General features: G+C 44.6%; 1 protein-coding gene across 8 annotated transcripts in view; it reads right to left on the bottom strand.

The window, feature by feature from the left end:
- LOC123517005 (SPARC-related modular calcium-binding protein 2-like) overlaps positions 1 to 15,000 on the bottom strand; it is a 167,453-nt gene that overhangs the window by 44,554 nt on the left and 107,899 nt on the right. For all 8 annotated transcript variants that reach the window (XM_045276820.1, XM_045276816.1, XM_045276818.1 and 5 more), the window contains 3 exons: positions 5,310 to 5,402; positions 3,835 to 4,050; positions 1,208 to 1,237 (listed from right to left, as the gene is read on the bottom strand). In XM_045276820.1, the coding sequence (XP_045132755.1) occupies positions 1,208 to 1,237; positions 3,835 to 4,050; positions 5,310 to 5,402 (339 nt within the window). The remainder of the gene's footprint in view (positions 1 to 1,207; positions 1,238 to 3,834; positions 4,051 to 5,309; positions 5,403 to 15,000) is intronic.

Raw genomic sequence — 15,000 nt, 5'->3', positions numbered from 1 at the left:
CTAACCTAACCTGACCTAACCTAACCTAACCTAAGCTAACCTAACCTAACATGACGTGATCCGATCTAACATAACATAGCATAATTGTTCTTTGTTTTGTGAGAACAGCTTTGTCTAATGCCGATATAAATGTAAAAAAAAAATAACAAGGGAGAAGAAAAATGAAAGTCCACTCCACTCAGTTCTTGATCTCCAACGAAAAAACAAAAACAAAAGGATTATCAAAATTTCTAAAAAAAAGTATCTAAAAGTTCCCTCGCAAAAAAAAAAAAAATCGAATTTAGCATAATACAGTATCATTTAATACAACATAATCTGATCTAGCATAGAGTAGCGGAATCTTATCTATCACAATCTGATCAACCATAACTTTACATAATTTAATCAATCACAACACAGCACAGAATAAACGAGCCTCGCCTTACCTTGCACTGTACCTCACCTTGCTTCAGTTAACCTTCCCTTTTTCTTTTTTTTAGCTAAACTAACATAACTCATCAAATTTCACTTAACATAAACTAAAATTACCTCACCTTGCCCATCGTAGTGCAGTAGAATAGTAGTAATAATAATGATGATGATGATGATGATAATAATGATGATAATAATAATAATAATAATAACAATAATAATAGGAATAAGAATAAGATGAAGATGAAGAAGAGGGAGAAGAAGAAATACAACAATAAAAGCAACACCAACCATAATAGGAAATACATCAATCATTCATATCTAGAAGACTTAAGATACAAGAAGAGGAAAAGGAGGAAGGAGGAGGAGGAGGAGGAGGAGGAGGAGGAGGAGGAGGAGGAGGAGGAGGAGGAGGAGGAGGAGGAGGAGGAGGGAGGAGGAGGGAGGAGGAGGAAGAGAGGAAGGAAGGAAGGAAGGAAGAAGAAAGAAGTAACTTGAGAGGATGCAGAGGTTACCGTCAACAGGTCTTGATAAATTCACTCAGAGAGAGAGAGAGAGAGAGAGAGAGAGAGAGAGAGAGAGAGAGAGAGAGAGAGAGAGAGAGAGAGAGAGAGAGAGAGAGAGAGAGAGAGAGAGAGAGAGAGAGAGAGGCAATTCAGACCAGTACCACACCCTACTCTCACAAATTTTCGCACTCATAAATAAGAAAGGCGTAAGTTTTCAAGCGGACAAAGCAACAGAATAGTGGAGGTGAAGGGAAGAAGTCAAGGGAAGAAGTAAGGCAGCCAACACTCACCTCGCTGCCTGTCCTTGTCCCCTTGCCGATCTGTCCAGGAAGAGAAGATAAGGTTATTACAAGACGCTCTCTCTCTCTCTCTCTCTCTCTCTCTCTCTCTCTCTCTAAGGGTGTGTAATTTTTTCTACTTTACGAGACTTGGTGGTATGCAACTTAAAATGTGTGTTTCTTTTTTCGTTTGTTGTTTTGTTGTGACTATTACTACTACTACTGCTACTACTACTACTACTACTACTACTACTACTACTACTACTACTACTATTACTACTAATACTTCTACTATTATTATTACTACTACTACAACTACTACTACTACTACTACTACTACTATTATTACTGCTACTATTATACTACTACTACTACTACTACTACTACTACTACTACTACTACTACTACTATTACTACTACTACTACTACTATAAAACAAGAAAAATACAATTACTACTGCTATATATTTCATTTTTAGTTCTATACAACAAAAAAACAAAACAACTACTACAACAAAAACAACAACAACAACAACTACTATTACTACTACTATACTATACTACTACTACTACTACTACTACTACTACTACTACTACTACTATTACTACTACTACTACTAGTCCAACTACTACCACATTCAACCCTCATGCTCAGCCCCTCTGAAGCTGGCATTTATGTGGCCGCGTGTCTGGCGTGTTATGGGAGACAACCGGAAGGAAGCCATGACGAGTATCTCTCTCTCTCTCTCTCTCTCTCTCTCTCTCTCTCTCTCTCTCTCTCTCTCTCTCTCTCTCTCTCTCTCTGTGTGTGTGTGTGTGTGTGTGTGTGTGTTGCATGCATTATTTCATAAACTCGTGGATATAACTCCTGTTGCTACCACTACTACCGCTGGTACTACTACAACTGTCACATAAGCAACACACATAAATGATTAGTTCTATACAACTACAGTAACTTCTAGAGGTATTACCAATATTGCAGTACTAATATTACTCTTATAATAAATCAAGCATATACATTAACAACAAAATGCAACTAGGTTATTACTATTACTGATTAAAAAGTGATAACTGTAATAATGACATGTAACAATAATAACACTAACAACAATAATAATGATGATAAGAATGAGGACCACCACAATGCGAATGATAGTGGCGGCAAGGATACGCTCAGCCACAACCTCCCGTAAGTTTACTCGTGATGAGGGCAGCGTGGTGACAGAAGCGTGATGAAGGCAGCGTGGTTAGGTCAGCGTGGTGAGGGCGAGGCCAGCGCCGCGAACATTGCACGCTGTATGTCGACCCAGTTATGTAAGCCGCGCCGCGCTGGTCACGTGCGGGTGTGCCGGCCAAGCTTCTTCCCACAAGATGATGCTCTTGTGTTTCTCAGGCCGTGCACGTGGCGTCCAGGCGGCGAGGGATATGGAGACCCTGCGATCTTCCTGCCAGGGACTGAGGGGTGGTGCCAGGCGGCCTTGACGGAGAGCCTCTCTGTGAGTGTGCGTCATGCAGCGCTGTGTTACATTCTTCCGGTGCGCTCTCTCATCTTGCGAGCATCGCGGGTCCGTCAGAGTGTGCCATCGGTTGACATCTGATTAATATGCGTGTGGTGCACCAGCACAGCGAGGGTTGGCACCGGCACGCCGGTCAGTGCTCCTCGCCTGCCTGCACGGCAATGGGGCATCACGTAACAACCAAGGGGAGGGAGGCGGCTGACGTGTAATCTCCGCCCTTCAATCACTGTCGCCGCTTATCGGGCTCATGACCAAAATTCTGCACAGGGGAATGTCTCTGCTATAATAGGGGCCGCACACGCTGCTGACCCGCAGGATCGTGACGCGGGGCGGGCGTTGAGGCCTCTGATTTTTAGAAGGAGACAGTGACGTGAAGGTCTCGGGCGGTAGCGGCCTCAGGCTCTAAGGGCAGGCGATGGTTTAATGATTAAGAAGCCAAAGATGCAGGAAAACATCACGGTACATGAGTCCCATCCGTCACCAAGGTTTCAAGAGACAGCGGTCTCCTTGGGCCTCAGAGGGCAGCTGTGTCCTTGAGCTTCAGGGAACGTCTTGGCCTGAACCTTCATAATATTGTTGCCTTTGACCTCACAGGGCTTGACAGTATCCAGCACGCTCACTACATAAAGTGACAGCACGCATCAGAAAGTAGCGATGTAAGTTAACTTCAGGGGTGGTGCAGTCCCTAGACTTCAGAGCGGCAATGCATCAGCCCTCAGTGGGAGACGATATCCTACCTGACCCACGACAGGCGGGCATGCAACCATCTGTATTTTTAGAGGTTGTAGTTCTAAAGCAGTAATTGTAGTAACAGCACTAATAGCACAAACAACAGTAGAAGTAGTAGTCAGACATTTTTTCGATATTTTTTCGTATATATATATATATATATATATATATATATATATATATATATATATATATATATATATATATATATATATATATATATATATATATATATATATATATATATATATATATATATATATGAAATTTGTTGTCTGTAATCAGTACATATCTAATACTAAGAAAAAAATAGTAGTATATGAATCAATATCTAGCCGCCAATTACCCTGCTCACCGTCCCCATAAGAATAAAAAAGAAAATACATCCACTTACTGAAGCAGGTGACCCACTCCTGTTCGGTGAGGCTGCGGTCCCCGTTGGCGTCACACATGCGCGGGAACATCTTGGCACACTTCTTTGGCTTGATGAACTTGCGCACCGTCTTCCGTAGCCGCTTGTACTCCCGCCGCTGCAGCTTTCGGTCATTGTTGCGGTCCAGCTCCGAAAACTTCCACTTGACAACCCGTCGGTGCAGCTTCCTCTCCGATACTGTGTGGGGACGAGAAAAGAAGGGCGGAATGAAGGAGGAATGGGACGATAAGAGAAAGGAGAGGAGAATGAAGGAAGAATGGGACGAGAAGAGAAGGACGGGATGAAGAAAGAATGGCACAAGAAGAGGAAGGAGAGGAGAAGGAGGATGAAGGAAAAGGGAACAAAAAGAGAATGATGGGATGAAGGAGGAATGGGACGAGAAGAGAAGAGATAGAAGGATGAAGGAAGAATAGGACAAGAAGGAGAGGATGGGATGATAAAAGTATGGAACGAGAAAAGGAGTGATAGAAGAGTGAAGAAAGAAATGGAAGACGAATAAAGAATTGAAGATAATATACAAGTAGATAAGGAAGAATAGAAAAGTGAAAGATAGCGAAAGGAGATGAAAGGATAGGAAGGCAGTGGGAGATAATGTTTGGAGGGAAGTGGGAGGGAAATAGAGAAAGAGAGGTTGATAAAGGCATGGAAAGTAGAAAAAAGAGGAAGGATCAATGGAAATAATTGCAGAAACGAAGAGAAGGAAGAAGAGGAAGATGATGATGATGATAATAAAGAGGAGGAGGAGGAGGAGGAGGACGACGGGAAAGAAGACGAGGAAGAAGAGGATGACGATGTTTTATTTTTTTATTACTCTGCTTACGTCTGCAAATAATTCATGGAGTGCTTCAGTATTTTGATAACGTCCACCAGTAATTGAGATGAGACGAAAACCTCACTATCTGCATCCCCATCTACAAAAATACCATGAATTTGGCAGTTACAGTTAATTTTATCATGTCTTAAATGCGTCACAAAAACAACTTACGTGGCAAAAAAGACCAACTCAAGAATGAGAGAGAGAGAGAGAGAGAGAGAGAGAGAGAGAGAGAGAGAGAGAGAGAGAGAGAGAGAGAGAGAGAGAGAGAGAGAGAGAGAGAGAGAGAGAGAGAGAGAGAGAGAGAGAGAGTAATTGAAGTATAGAGGATTTGAGTCAAGCTAGTGGTATTTGAATATGTGTGTGTGTGTGTGTGTGTGTGTGTGTGTGTGTGTGTGTGTGTGTGTGTGTGTGTGTGTGTGTGTGTGTGTGTGTGTGTGTGTGTGTGTGTGTGTGTGTGTGTCCTAACTCATCCATTTCTCCATTACTCCTCCTCCTCCTCCTCTTCCTCTTCCTCTTCCTCTTCCTCCTCCTCCTTCTCCTTCTCCTCCTCCTCCTTCTCCTCTTCCTCTTCCTCTTCTTCCTCCTCCTCCTCCTCCTCCTCCTCCTGGTCACTACTCACATTTCTTGGTGTTCCTGACCCGCTGGTACTCCGTCACTAGTTTGTTGGTGAGCCTGGTAATGAAGGACCGCCTCGCCCGCCCTGTGCAGCGCTCTGGTGGGGGAGGGACGGAGGGCAGAGGTTAGCTTTCCGCGGGGCAGCACAGCGGGCCACCTCCACCCAGGCGCCGCAGCGGGAGGGCAGGGTAACGCTAACTACACCAGCAAGTCATGACAGTGCAGAACAATCATTAGTAGTGATTAAAAGTAACATCATTTAAAAATCTTTATGAATCATGCATTTATGGCAAGAGTTTATTCCATTACTGTTTTTCTTGCAAGTTTTCTTTCTTGATGTCTACTGGTTTACTTACGCTAGTCTAAGTGGATGGTTTAACCCTATTACTGCTAAGCGAGGTCTTTTCTTAGTCACCTATAAATAATTACCCTTCAAACTTGTTTTCGTAGTAACATCTCTTATTCACACTGTGTAGGCAAACATTACAGTGTTCTGGATATCAGCAAAAGGACAGGCTTAGCAGTAAAAGGGTTAAGTGGTTGGGGGGTGCCTGGGTGGGGGTGGCGTGCACACAACACAGCAGCAGCAACACTACCGCGACAGTGACAGCCATGCCAGGGAGGCTCTCGGGGGCAACAACAACATGGCGCACATCAGTTAGTGGTCCACAAGCTGTTACTCAAAAGGAAGCTCAAACCTGTTACAGCCCTCGGCCGCCCCTCGACACACCCACACACCTCCAGGGGGCGCCGCACCTCTCTTTGGGGGAGCTTTTACCAACGAGGCATGGAGGTAGGGCGTGCGTGGGGTGGGAGAGGGGAGGGGAAGGCCTAGGCACCAGACAGGTCGTGGCTGCGTTATGGTGCCTCGAGGTGATCGTGCTGCCCTGCCTCCTGCCGCAGCTACGGGTTCCCCTCAGCACTAAACAACGGTGTGGTGTTTACTTCCTCACATCAAACAGGGCATACCAAGAAAAAAATGTTAGTGTATATTCCCTGAAGGAGAGTTATGTTTAGCTTCCAAGCAAATCACGCGACCAGGGAGGCCAGCGAGGCGAGACCGAGGATGTGAGACAAGGGTGTAGTCTGCACCTCGGCCAGCACTGCAAGGGCTGGCCTGGGCTGGGCTGGGCTGGCGTAGGGAGGCTATGGTCTATATAGGATGTACTGCCAGTGTTGGTCCGGGGCGCGGCGCAGTGATTTCACCGCAGCCTGCACCTCACCCGCCACCGCAGCGCTGAGCCTCCGCCGCTGCTGCCGTCACGAGTCAAGACGAGGCTACGCGCATTAAACACGTCCATCTCCATTGTGACGGACCGGGAAGAAGTCATGAAAATACCGCATGACTGTTGTCGTTTATCACAAGACATACAGAGAAAACTCAAAGCTCTTTTACCATAATAATAATAATAATAATAATAATAATAATAATAATAATAGTAATAGTAATAGTAATAATACTAATACTAATAATAATGATACAGATAAAAGATGTATTTTTCTCCCATACAAAGTACCCACGCGACTGTCACTGAGAAAACAAAATACCGGATCAAACATGCCACTGAGAAGCACGAGAGCGAGACGAGACGCAGTGACGCAGGTGTGAAACGCCCCACACACACAAACAAACACACACACACACACACACACACACACACACACACACACACACACACACACACACACCGCGTAGTGTAGTGGTTAGCACACTCGACTCATAATCAAGAGGGCCGTGTTCGAGTCCCGGGGCGGCGAGGCAAATGGGCAAGCCTCTTAATGTGTGGCCCCTGTTCACCTAGGTACGGGATGTAACTCGAGGGGTTGTGGCCTCGCTTTCCCGGTGTGTGGAGTGTGTTGTGGTCTCAGTCCTACCCGAAGATCGGTCTATGATCTCTAAGCTCGCTCCGTAATGGGGAAGACTGGCTGGGTGACCAGCAGACGACCGAGGTGAATTACACACACACACACACACACACACACACACACACACACACACACACACACACACACACACACACACACACACACACTGCCAAGCTTTAGGGTGAGGCGAGGCACGTCAACAAGATGCCTACTTTTCTATCTCGTAGCGCTGAAAATACAGGCGAGGCTGTCACTTTTCCTTAACCTGAAGTGATTGGTGAGGCTAAACTTGGATCATGCCTCGCACTCTTATCACTTGCTTCACCTCGCCCACGCTGAGACACCCGCGCAAACTTGGTACGTTTAACCTCCTGATTCTGAGGATTCTGAGTAAAATGACAGCTGGTTCTTGGCATCAGACGCACATTTCTCAACTAAACATGACAGGACTGCACGCACGTTCTCACAGCAAGACACACACAAAGAGGAGACTTGCTGAACGTGACGAGGGTGAGAGACGCGGCCACGAAACGGAAAACACACATCAAACAAACAGACACACCTGGTCGGACGGGTGTTTGGGAGCCACCTGCAGCCTCCCGTGACAGAACCCGTGAAAAATGAAGCAGAAATTGGCGTAACCATTTCTCACACTGACTGACTGACTGGGACAAGAAAAAGCGAGCACGTGAGGGGAAATATAAATAAGTGAGCAGTCAAGACCATCCGCACATCTGGTTGGGAAGATATTTGTAGCTTTCCTTGTTGAGAATTGGAGTGAATTACAGTTGTCGAAAGCATCTATGCGTATTTAATTATTTGTGTAAGAAGGGATTCTGGCGTAAAGTTACAGAAAAAGTATATAAAAAAAAGGTCTAGAAGGTCCTGATTCCTATACAGTGTAGTCAAAAGAGTTATCCACAGTGTCTTGAAACCTCCCCCGTTAAAACCAGATGTAATTTCATGTTAGGTGGCTGTGAATGATTTTGTCTAAGAACGGTAATAGCTGATGTAGAAAAGCCATAAAAACATAAAGAGATTGGCTCAACAGTTTCTCACACTCCCGTTCCTACAGATAAGACAAAGCTATATCATATTCTACAAAAATGTTTCATACAAAAACGCAGTACCTAGCAGCTAACCCTACCTCTTATATCCCAGCTTTTCTTGGCCTATGTGGAATTCTGAAATCAATTCACCAGCCCAAATTCAAATCTTCATTCGATTTACAAACAAAACTCACTGGACTTCGTGACATCACCAGTTGGGCCAAATAGACAGGCGGTGGCGTAATGGATAAAGTGGTGAGCGTGGGATCGGGCAGACGTCCATGCGCAGGCTCGAATCCCACCATGTGCCGCTTTGAAACTTTGCCAATTGTCGAATGGTTTAAAGTTACCTACATGTCACCATGATACCCAGGTTCTAGGTGCTTACACCAAAGATGTGCTGGGGTGGTGATATGTGTTCTAAAATGGGTACCACTATAAATAAAATTGCCTGCGCCGCTAATGGGTGGAAGCTGGACAGTGTTTCCCATAGGCCATCACATAAAAAAAAAAATAATAAATAAGTAGATAAATAAACGCATGTCTCGGGGATTGAACCCAGGAACGCACAGCTACAGGGCGACACGGGCGTCTGCAAGTGGCTATGCAGGGCGTGGAGACAAAGGACTCGCTGAGTAGCTGTCCCCTTGTGAGTTAATTTGCGGGGCCTCTCATTTGCATATACATCACTTCGGTAGCGTAACTGAAGACCAGAACGCCTCACAAGATCCTAGGGCGAGATTGTTATGTAACTTTTATTGTTCTTGTCCAGCTACTTGCTTTATTGTGGCTGTGATTTGTTTATAGGAAAGAGGAGTGGTTTTCAGTACCTTATAAGTAACCAGCGCTTGGGAATAGAAAGGATGGTTACCAGAGACGACAACCAACACAAATGAATGCAAAGGAAGAACGGACAAGTAAGATAGCGTCTCAGATTAGCATGCAGTAATTTCCATCACCAATGTAAGATGCCTCCCCGCTGCCAGCTACTGATTACCACGCTGAGATAAAAGAGCAAGAAGCGTGTCCCCGTCCATACCCTGCACTTGGGAAGGTCAAGGGGCAGTTAGTGGCTCTGAGGAGTAACAAGAAACAACCATTAGGACCAAAACACAATTACAATAGCCATAACATCGCCATGACCCTTATCAACACCATGAGTGCCAACCGTTAATGGAGTCATACGGAAACAATAACATCAACATCAACAACAACAAAAACAACACCCATGAAAGGGGTAGCACAACAACAACAACAACAACAACAACAACAACAACAACAACAGCAGCAGCAACAACAACAGCAAAAACGACATCATCACCATAAATAACAACAACGATAACAACATCATCATAAATAACAACAACAGCAACAATGATAACAATAATAACACCAACATCAACACAGCAACACCACAACCATCACCACCACCATTAACAACAACAACAAAACATCACCATTATCATCATTACCAACACCAACACCACCACCAGAACTACTACCATCACCACCACCAACAACGCCTGCCTCTCCTAACACACACACACACACACACACACACACACACACACACACAGGCATGGCGAGGCGAGGTGAGGCGTGGCAGCCCATCAGGAGGACGACGCGGGGTCGGCGTGCAGTGTGGCTTCACTTACCTCATGATTGCTTATCAGACAGAGGCAGGATTACAGGCGAGCAGCGGCGGTAGTGAGGATTAGGACTGAGATAACGCACTGGGATTTAGAGAGAGAGAGAGAGAGAGAGAGAGAGAGAGAGAGAGAGAGAGAGAGAGAGAGAGAGAGAGAGAGAGAGAGAGAGAGGGTAGGGGGGGATTAAAACAGCAAAGAGGAGATAAAGAGATACAAAGAAAATCTAAGTATGCAAAATTTAAAAGGAGAGAAATGGAAAAATATAAACTTTGGTCTTTTTTTTTTTTTTTTTTGTACAAGTAAGAATGTACACAGTGTTACGTATGTTATTATGTACAGGACGCCTCGAGGAAGCTGAGCAGTGAGAGTAATAACAATATGTACAGTGTCTCTCTGCTTCTCTCACTACGCACACCCGCCACGCAATCCCGCTGTGGAGGACCCAAAGACAACACATAAATCAATCAAACCACCAGTCAATCAACTTATCCTCCTCATTAACGCTCGCCTCTTGACAGGAACCCAAACACTCACACACACACACACACACACACACACACACACACACACACACACACAGAGAGAGAGAGAGAGAGAGAGAGAGAGAGAGAGAGAGAGAGAGAGAGAGAGAAAGGAAACACGCATTAAAGAGGAGAAACTTTCTAAATTACGTAGTGTAACTTGTGAGATAACACTACTAATCAAATTACTCCTTTGAAAAGATATGTAAAAAAAAAGAAAAAAAAAGGACGTTTATCTAGAAAGACAGAGAGATGACTGTTACTCCGTCGCAGAGTCTAACTAAAACGAACAAACATACACACAAAATAATAATAATAATAATAATAATAATAATAATAATAATAATAAATCAATAAATCAATAAATCAATAAAAATAAGCAAACAAACAAACACAAAAACAAACAAACAAACCAACAACAACAACACTCAAGTCTGGCGTCTACAACCCTTATTAAGAAACACTTTGCTTTCTCACCACCACTATTTTTAAAGGCCACAGCGATGGTTGGCCCGGTTTTCGCGAGCGTTTCTCCTATTAAGAACGTATAAATCTAGCCAATACAACACTACAACCATGAAAACACTACTGAAAATCCGTGCAACTTTAAGTAGATCCTTCTGAAAGAATTGGAGGCGCGTCGCAAAAGTGTTTCAGGATATGATTCTACTTATCTTTTTACCACTTCCCTGGTGACCCTCTTCCACCCCTCCCCTCAGTCCAGACACACCCACGCACCCACTTAGAAGTCCTGCAGTTCGAGTGGACTCTTCCTCTTCTCCTCCCATTACGCGGCAAGAACAGGACGGCTGCTGTGGGAGCAACGAAGAATCGTGTCCAAGTCTTATCTAGACATCCCTTCCCTCCGCTCCAGTTTGCTCATCACCTTTAAGCCTTTAGTGTCTCTGAGTCTTAAAAATAAATAAGACATCTTCTCCTTTTGCTCCACTTCCCTCGTTACCTTTAGTCTTAACATCTCATTCCTCACTCTTTCTCTTAAACTCGACTTATTTTTTCTTCCGTTCCAGTTCCCTCGTCACCTCTTAGCATCAGATCGCGTCTCTAAACTGTCATTCTCAAATCTTCTTGTAAACTAAACACAACTAGACATCCCTTAGCTACTTCCGCTCCAGTTCCTCCAGTCACGTATTACTCTCAGATCGCGTCTCAGTGTCACGCCTCGACTTGAATCAACAGAAGTGGATACGTTCCTTGGTTATGCCTCGTAGCTGTCAAGTCTACTAAGTACTCCACCGCCACCCACGAGTCAAGTTTATAATGTTACAAGCAGAAATCATAGAAAGCAAACATATTCTAAGTGGTTGTGGCGTTGCGTTACACTTGGCGGCAAAATGGTGTGTAAAAAGGCTTGGGTTATCGGGGAGAAGTGGGGCGGCGTGGCTGACAGTCAAGCCTTTGTTACCCCAGACCCAGTGATGCCAACTGGGGATCCTTCCCTCACCCCGCTGCTCCACGCTGAGGAGGGGAAAAGAAGAAAAAGACCATATTCTGAAACACTTCTGACTGCATCTCCACTCCTTTTAAAAGCCTTTAGTGTGAGTGACAAAGATTTTCAAAAGTGTTTATACACTTCTGGTGAGAGATTAACAACATCTCTTCAAAATCAGCAGGAGAAACAGTCTTGAGAACCCGACTATTAATTTCTGTGGTCATTGAAAATAGTTGTGGTGAGAGAGCAAGGCGTCTGTGAGGACGGACCAAAGAACCAAACTAGGCAAACTGAACCGTAAAAATCTGAGTTCTCGTTTCTCGAGGAGGGGAGACCAGGAGGGGAGGCAGGGAGGGGAAGGCTGGCTGGGTGAGGGGTAAGGGGTCAGGAGAAGCATGGAGAACGGGGAGGGGAGGGCCAGAGGAGCAGGCAGGTGGAGGCCCCGCGGGGTGCTGGGCGGGACGCCTTGTAACACTTCACCACCGACCTTCACAAGGCTCTTGGCTGGACGCGCAGGCTCCTTCCTGCCCCACCTGTCCACACACACACACACACACACACACACACACACACACACATGTACGTTACTTGTATTACATTGAGTTTGTATGCCAGAGAGAGAGAGAGAGAGAGAGAGAGAGAGAGAGAGAGAGAGAGAGAGAGAGAATATATATTACAAACGGAAGGATATACGTAAAGTGTGTGGGCATGTGTTTCTGTCACTTTAATGTGTGTGTGTGTGTGTGTGTATATATATATATATATATATATATATATATATATATATATATATATATATATATATATATATATATATATATATATACACACACACACACACACACACACACACACACACACACACACACACACACACACACACACACACACACACACACACACACACACACACACACACACACACACACACACACACACACACACACAGGAAGAACAAGAGAAGCTTTACTAGAAAATAAACAAAAGGAAATCATAAAATAGAGCTAAGACAAAAACACAGAGAATGAGAATGAACAAAAAGGGAAAGGATGAACGAGAGAGAGAGAGAGAGAGAGAGAGAGAGAGAGAGAGAGAGAGAGAGAGAGAGAGAGAGAGAGAGAGAGAGAGAGAGAGAGAGAGAGAGAGAAAAGCAAAAACGCGAAGACTATAATGAGAACATTTACAGAAGAATCTTGGCGTCTTCTCTTAGCATTATATAAACATGTCTGCAGTGTTGACTTATTCTCTCTCTCTCTCTCTCTCTCTCTCTCTCTCTCTCTGTGGCTCACGTCGCTGCGGGAATCGTCTTGCACTTGATTGCATTCCCAACCCGGCGAAGACGCGAAAGAAAAACACACGCAATTTGTTAGCAGCCTTAATTGTGTTTGCGTTTGGAGGAGCGTCGGAACATTACTAATTCCTCACGACCGCAGCAGAAACATGTACTCTCGCTCCTCCTCTTCCTCCACCACCACCACCACCACCACCACCTCCTCCTCCTCCTCCTCCTCCTTCTCCTCCGTCTCCTCTTACCACGACCAGTGTAATTACTCCCCCTGCTGCTGCTGCTGCTTCTCTTACTCTGCTGGTTGTAAATAACAGCTAATTCTAAAACACGATTTTTTTCTATATCCATCCATCATGTATTTACTTCTACGAGGTTGTGAAGATCAGGTTACTTACGCATGCCTACTCTTAGCGTGATCTATAAGTAGCCGCGTGTTTACTTCAACGCGTTTCGTAGTATTAGCGTAATTCTTGGCACTACGCGGTTCTTCTACTACTGGTTTCTAAGTAGTACCTGTTTGTTTATTACGCCTTTAAGTTTCCCCCTACCCCAGTTCCCCGAATAACCAATCAGGACACACAGACCATTCTCGTATTACGCAGCTATCTCGCACACACAGCCAATCACTGTTTCTCCAATAGCAGCCCCATTTTTTTTTTTTTTTCCTACTACACGTTTCTCGGTACAGTCAATCAATGCTCTTCCTACAACGCAGTGATGCTCCCTTTCTCTCGTTCTCTTCACATACTTAACCACAGCTCCTTCTCTCCTGTTGCACGAATCCCTATGTAAATCTTATCCCAGCCTCTACAACGCGGTCTAATACGCGATAACAGTTGCTTCTTACGTATCTTTACTCGTATGTTTACACTATAACAGTCAATTCTAGTACGCGCTTCTCTACGTACGTTTACGCACTAAGGATCCGCCAACGAGGTCATACAAGCCGCGGTTCGCTATTTCGGGGTGAAGTAATCAGCTGGGAGTGTTATACCGGGGTACCCTCATCCGCTGGTCTTCCTCAGTCACTCCTCAGTTCAGTCACCACTCCACTACTGCATCTCCGCGTGAGCCGAATTAAGCTAAGCCGAGCCGAGCCGAGCCGAGCCGAGCCGAGTAGCGCCGTGTAGCAGAAGCCAAACAGGAGTAAGTAGATGTTAGTGTGGATATGAATACGTAAATTAAAGCACCGTCATTAACAGTGTACAGCCTTCAAGTTAAGGAGGTGCAGGATTTCAACATTTGTAAAACGCTCCTTGTGGTCTGTAGCCGCCGCCGACCCCGCCGCCGCTGCCACTGTCAGAGCAACACAGCAGCACAAGGCCGAGAGAGGAGAGGAAATTAGATAGACGAGTGGTTTGTACCGGCAAAACAGTGGTAATAAGAAGTAATGGTAATGCTAACGATGACTGATGGAAACGATAACAGAGAGAGAGAGAGAGAGAGAGAGAGAGAGAGAGAGAGAGAGAGAGAGAGAGAGAGAGAGAGAGAGAGCAGACAACTTTACACCATCAAAACAGAGACAATGAGTAATGTTGATAATGAATAATAACAACGATAACAATGAAAAAGGAAGAAGGAAAATAATAGACAAGAAGATGAGAGAGAGAGAGAGAGAGAGAGAGAGAGAGAGAGAGAGAGAGAGAGAGAGAGAGAGAGAGAGAGAGAGAGAGAGAGAGAGAGAGAGAGAGAGAGAGAGAGATAGACAAAACAATGATAATGAGTAATATAATGACGACAAACAAAAATTCGAAAGACAACAGGATAAAGAGGAAATACAGAGAGAGAAAAAGGAAAGAAATGAGAAATAAAGAGAATAAACAGTAACAACAAACAATGACAATAATAAATAGAGAGAGAGAGAGAGAGAGA

Source organism: Portunus trituberculatus, chromosome 41 (assembly GCF_017591435.1).
Source record: "Portunus trituberculatus isolate SZX2019 chromosome 41, ASM1759143v1, whole genome shotgun sequence".
Taxonomy (NCBI): domain Eukaryota; kingdom Metazoa; phylum Arthropoda; class Malacostraca; order Decapoda; family Portunidae; genus Portunus; species Portunus trituberculatus.
Note: the sequence above shows the minus strand (reverse complement) of the source record. Positions and strands in the feature narration are given on the sequence as shown.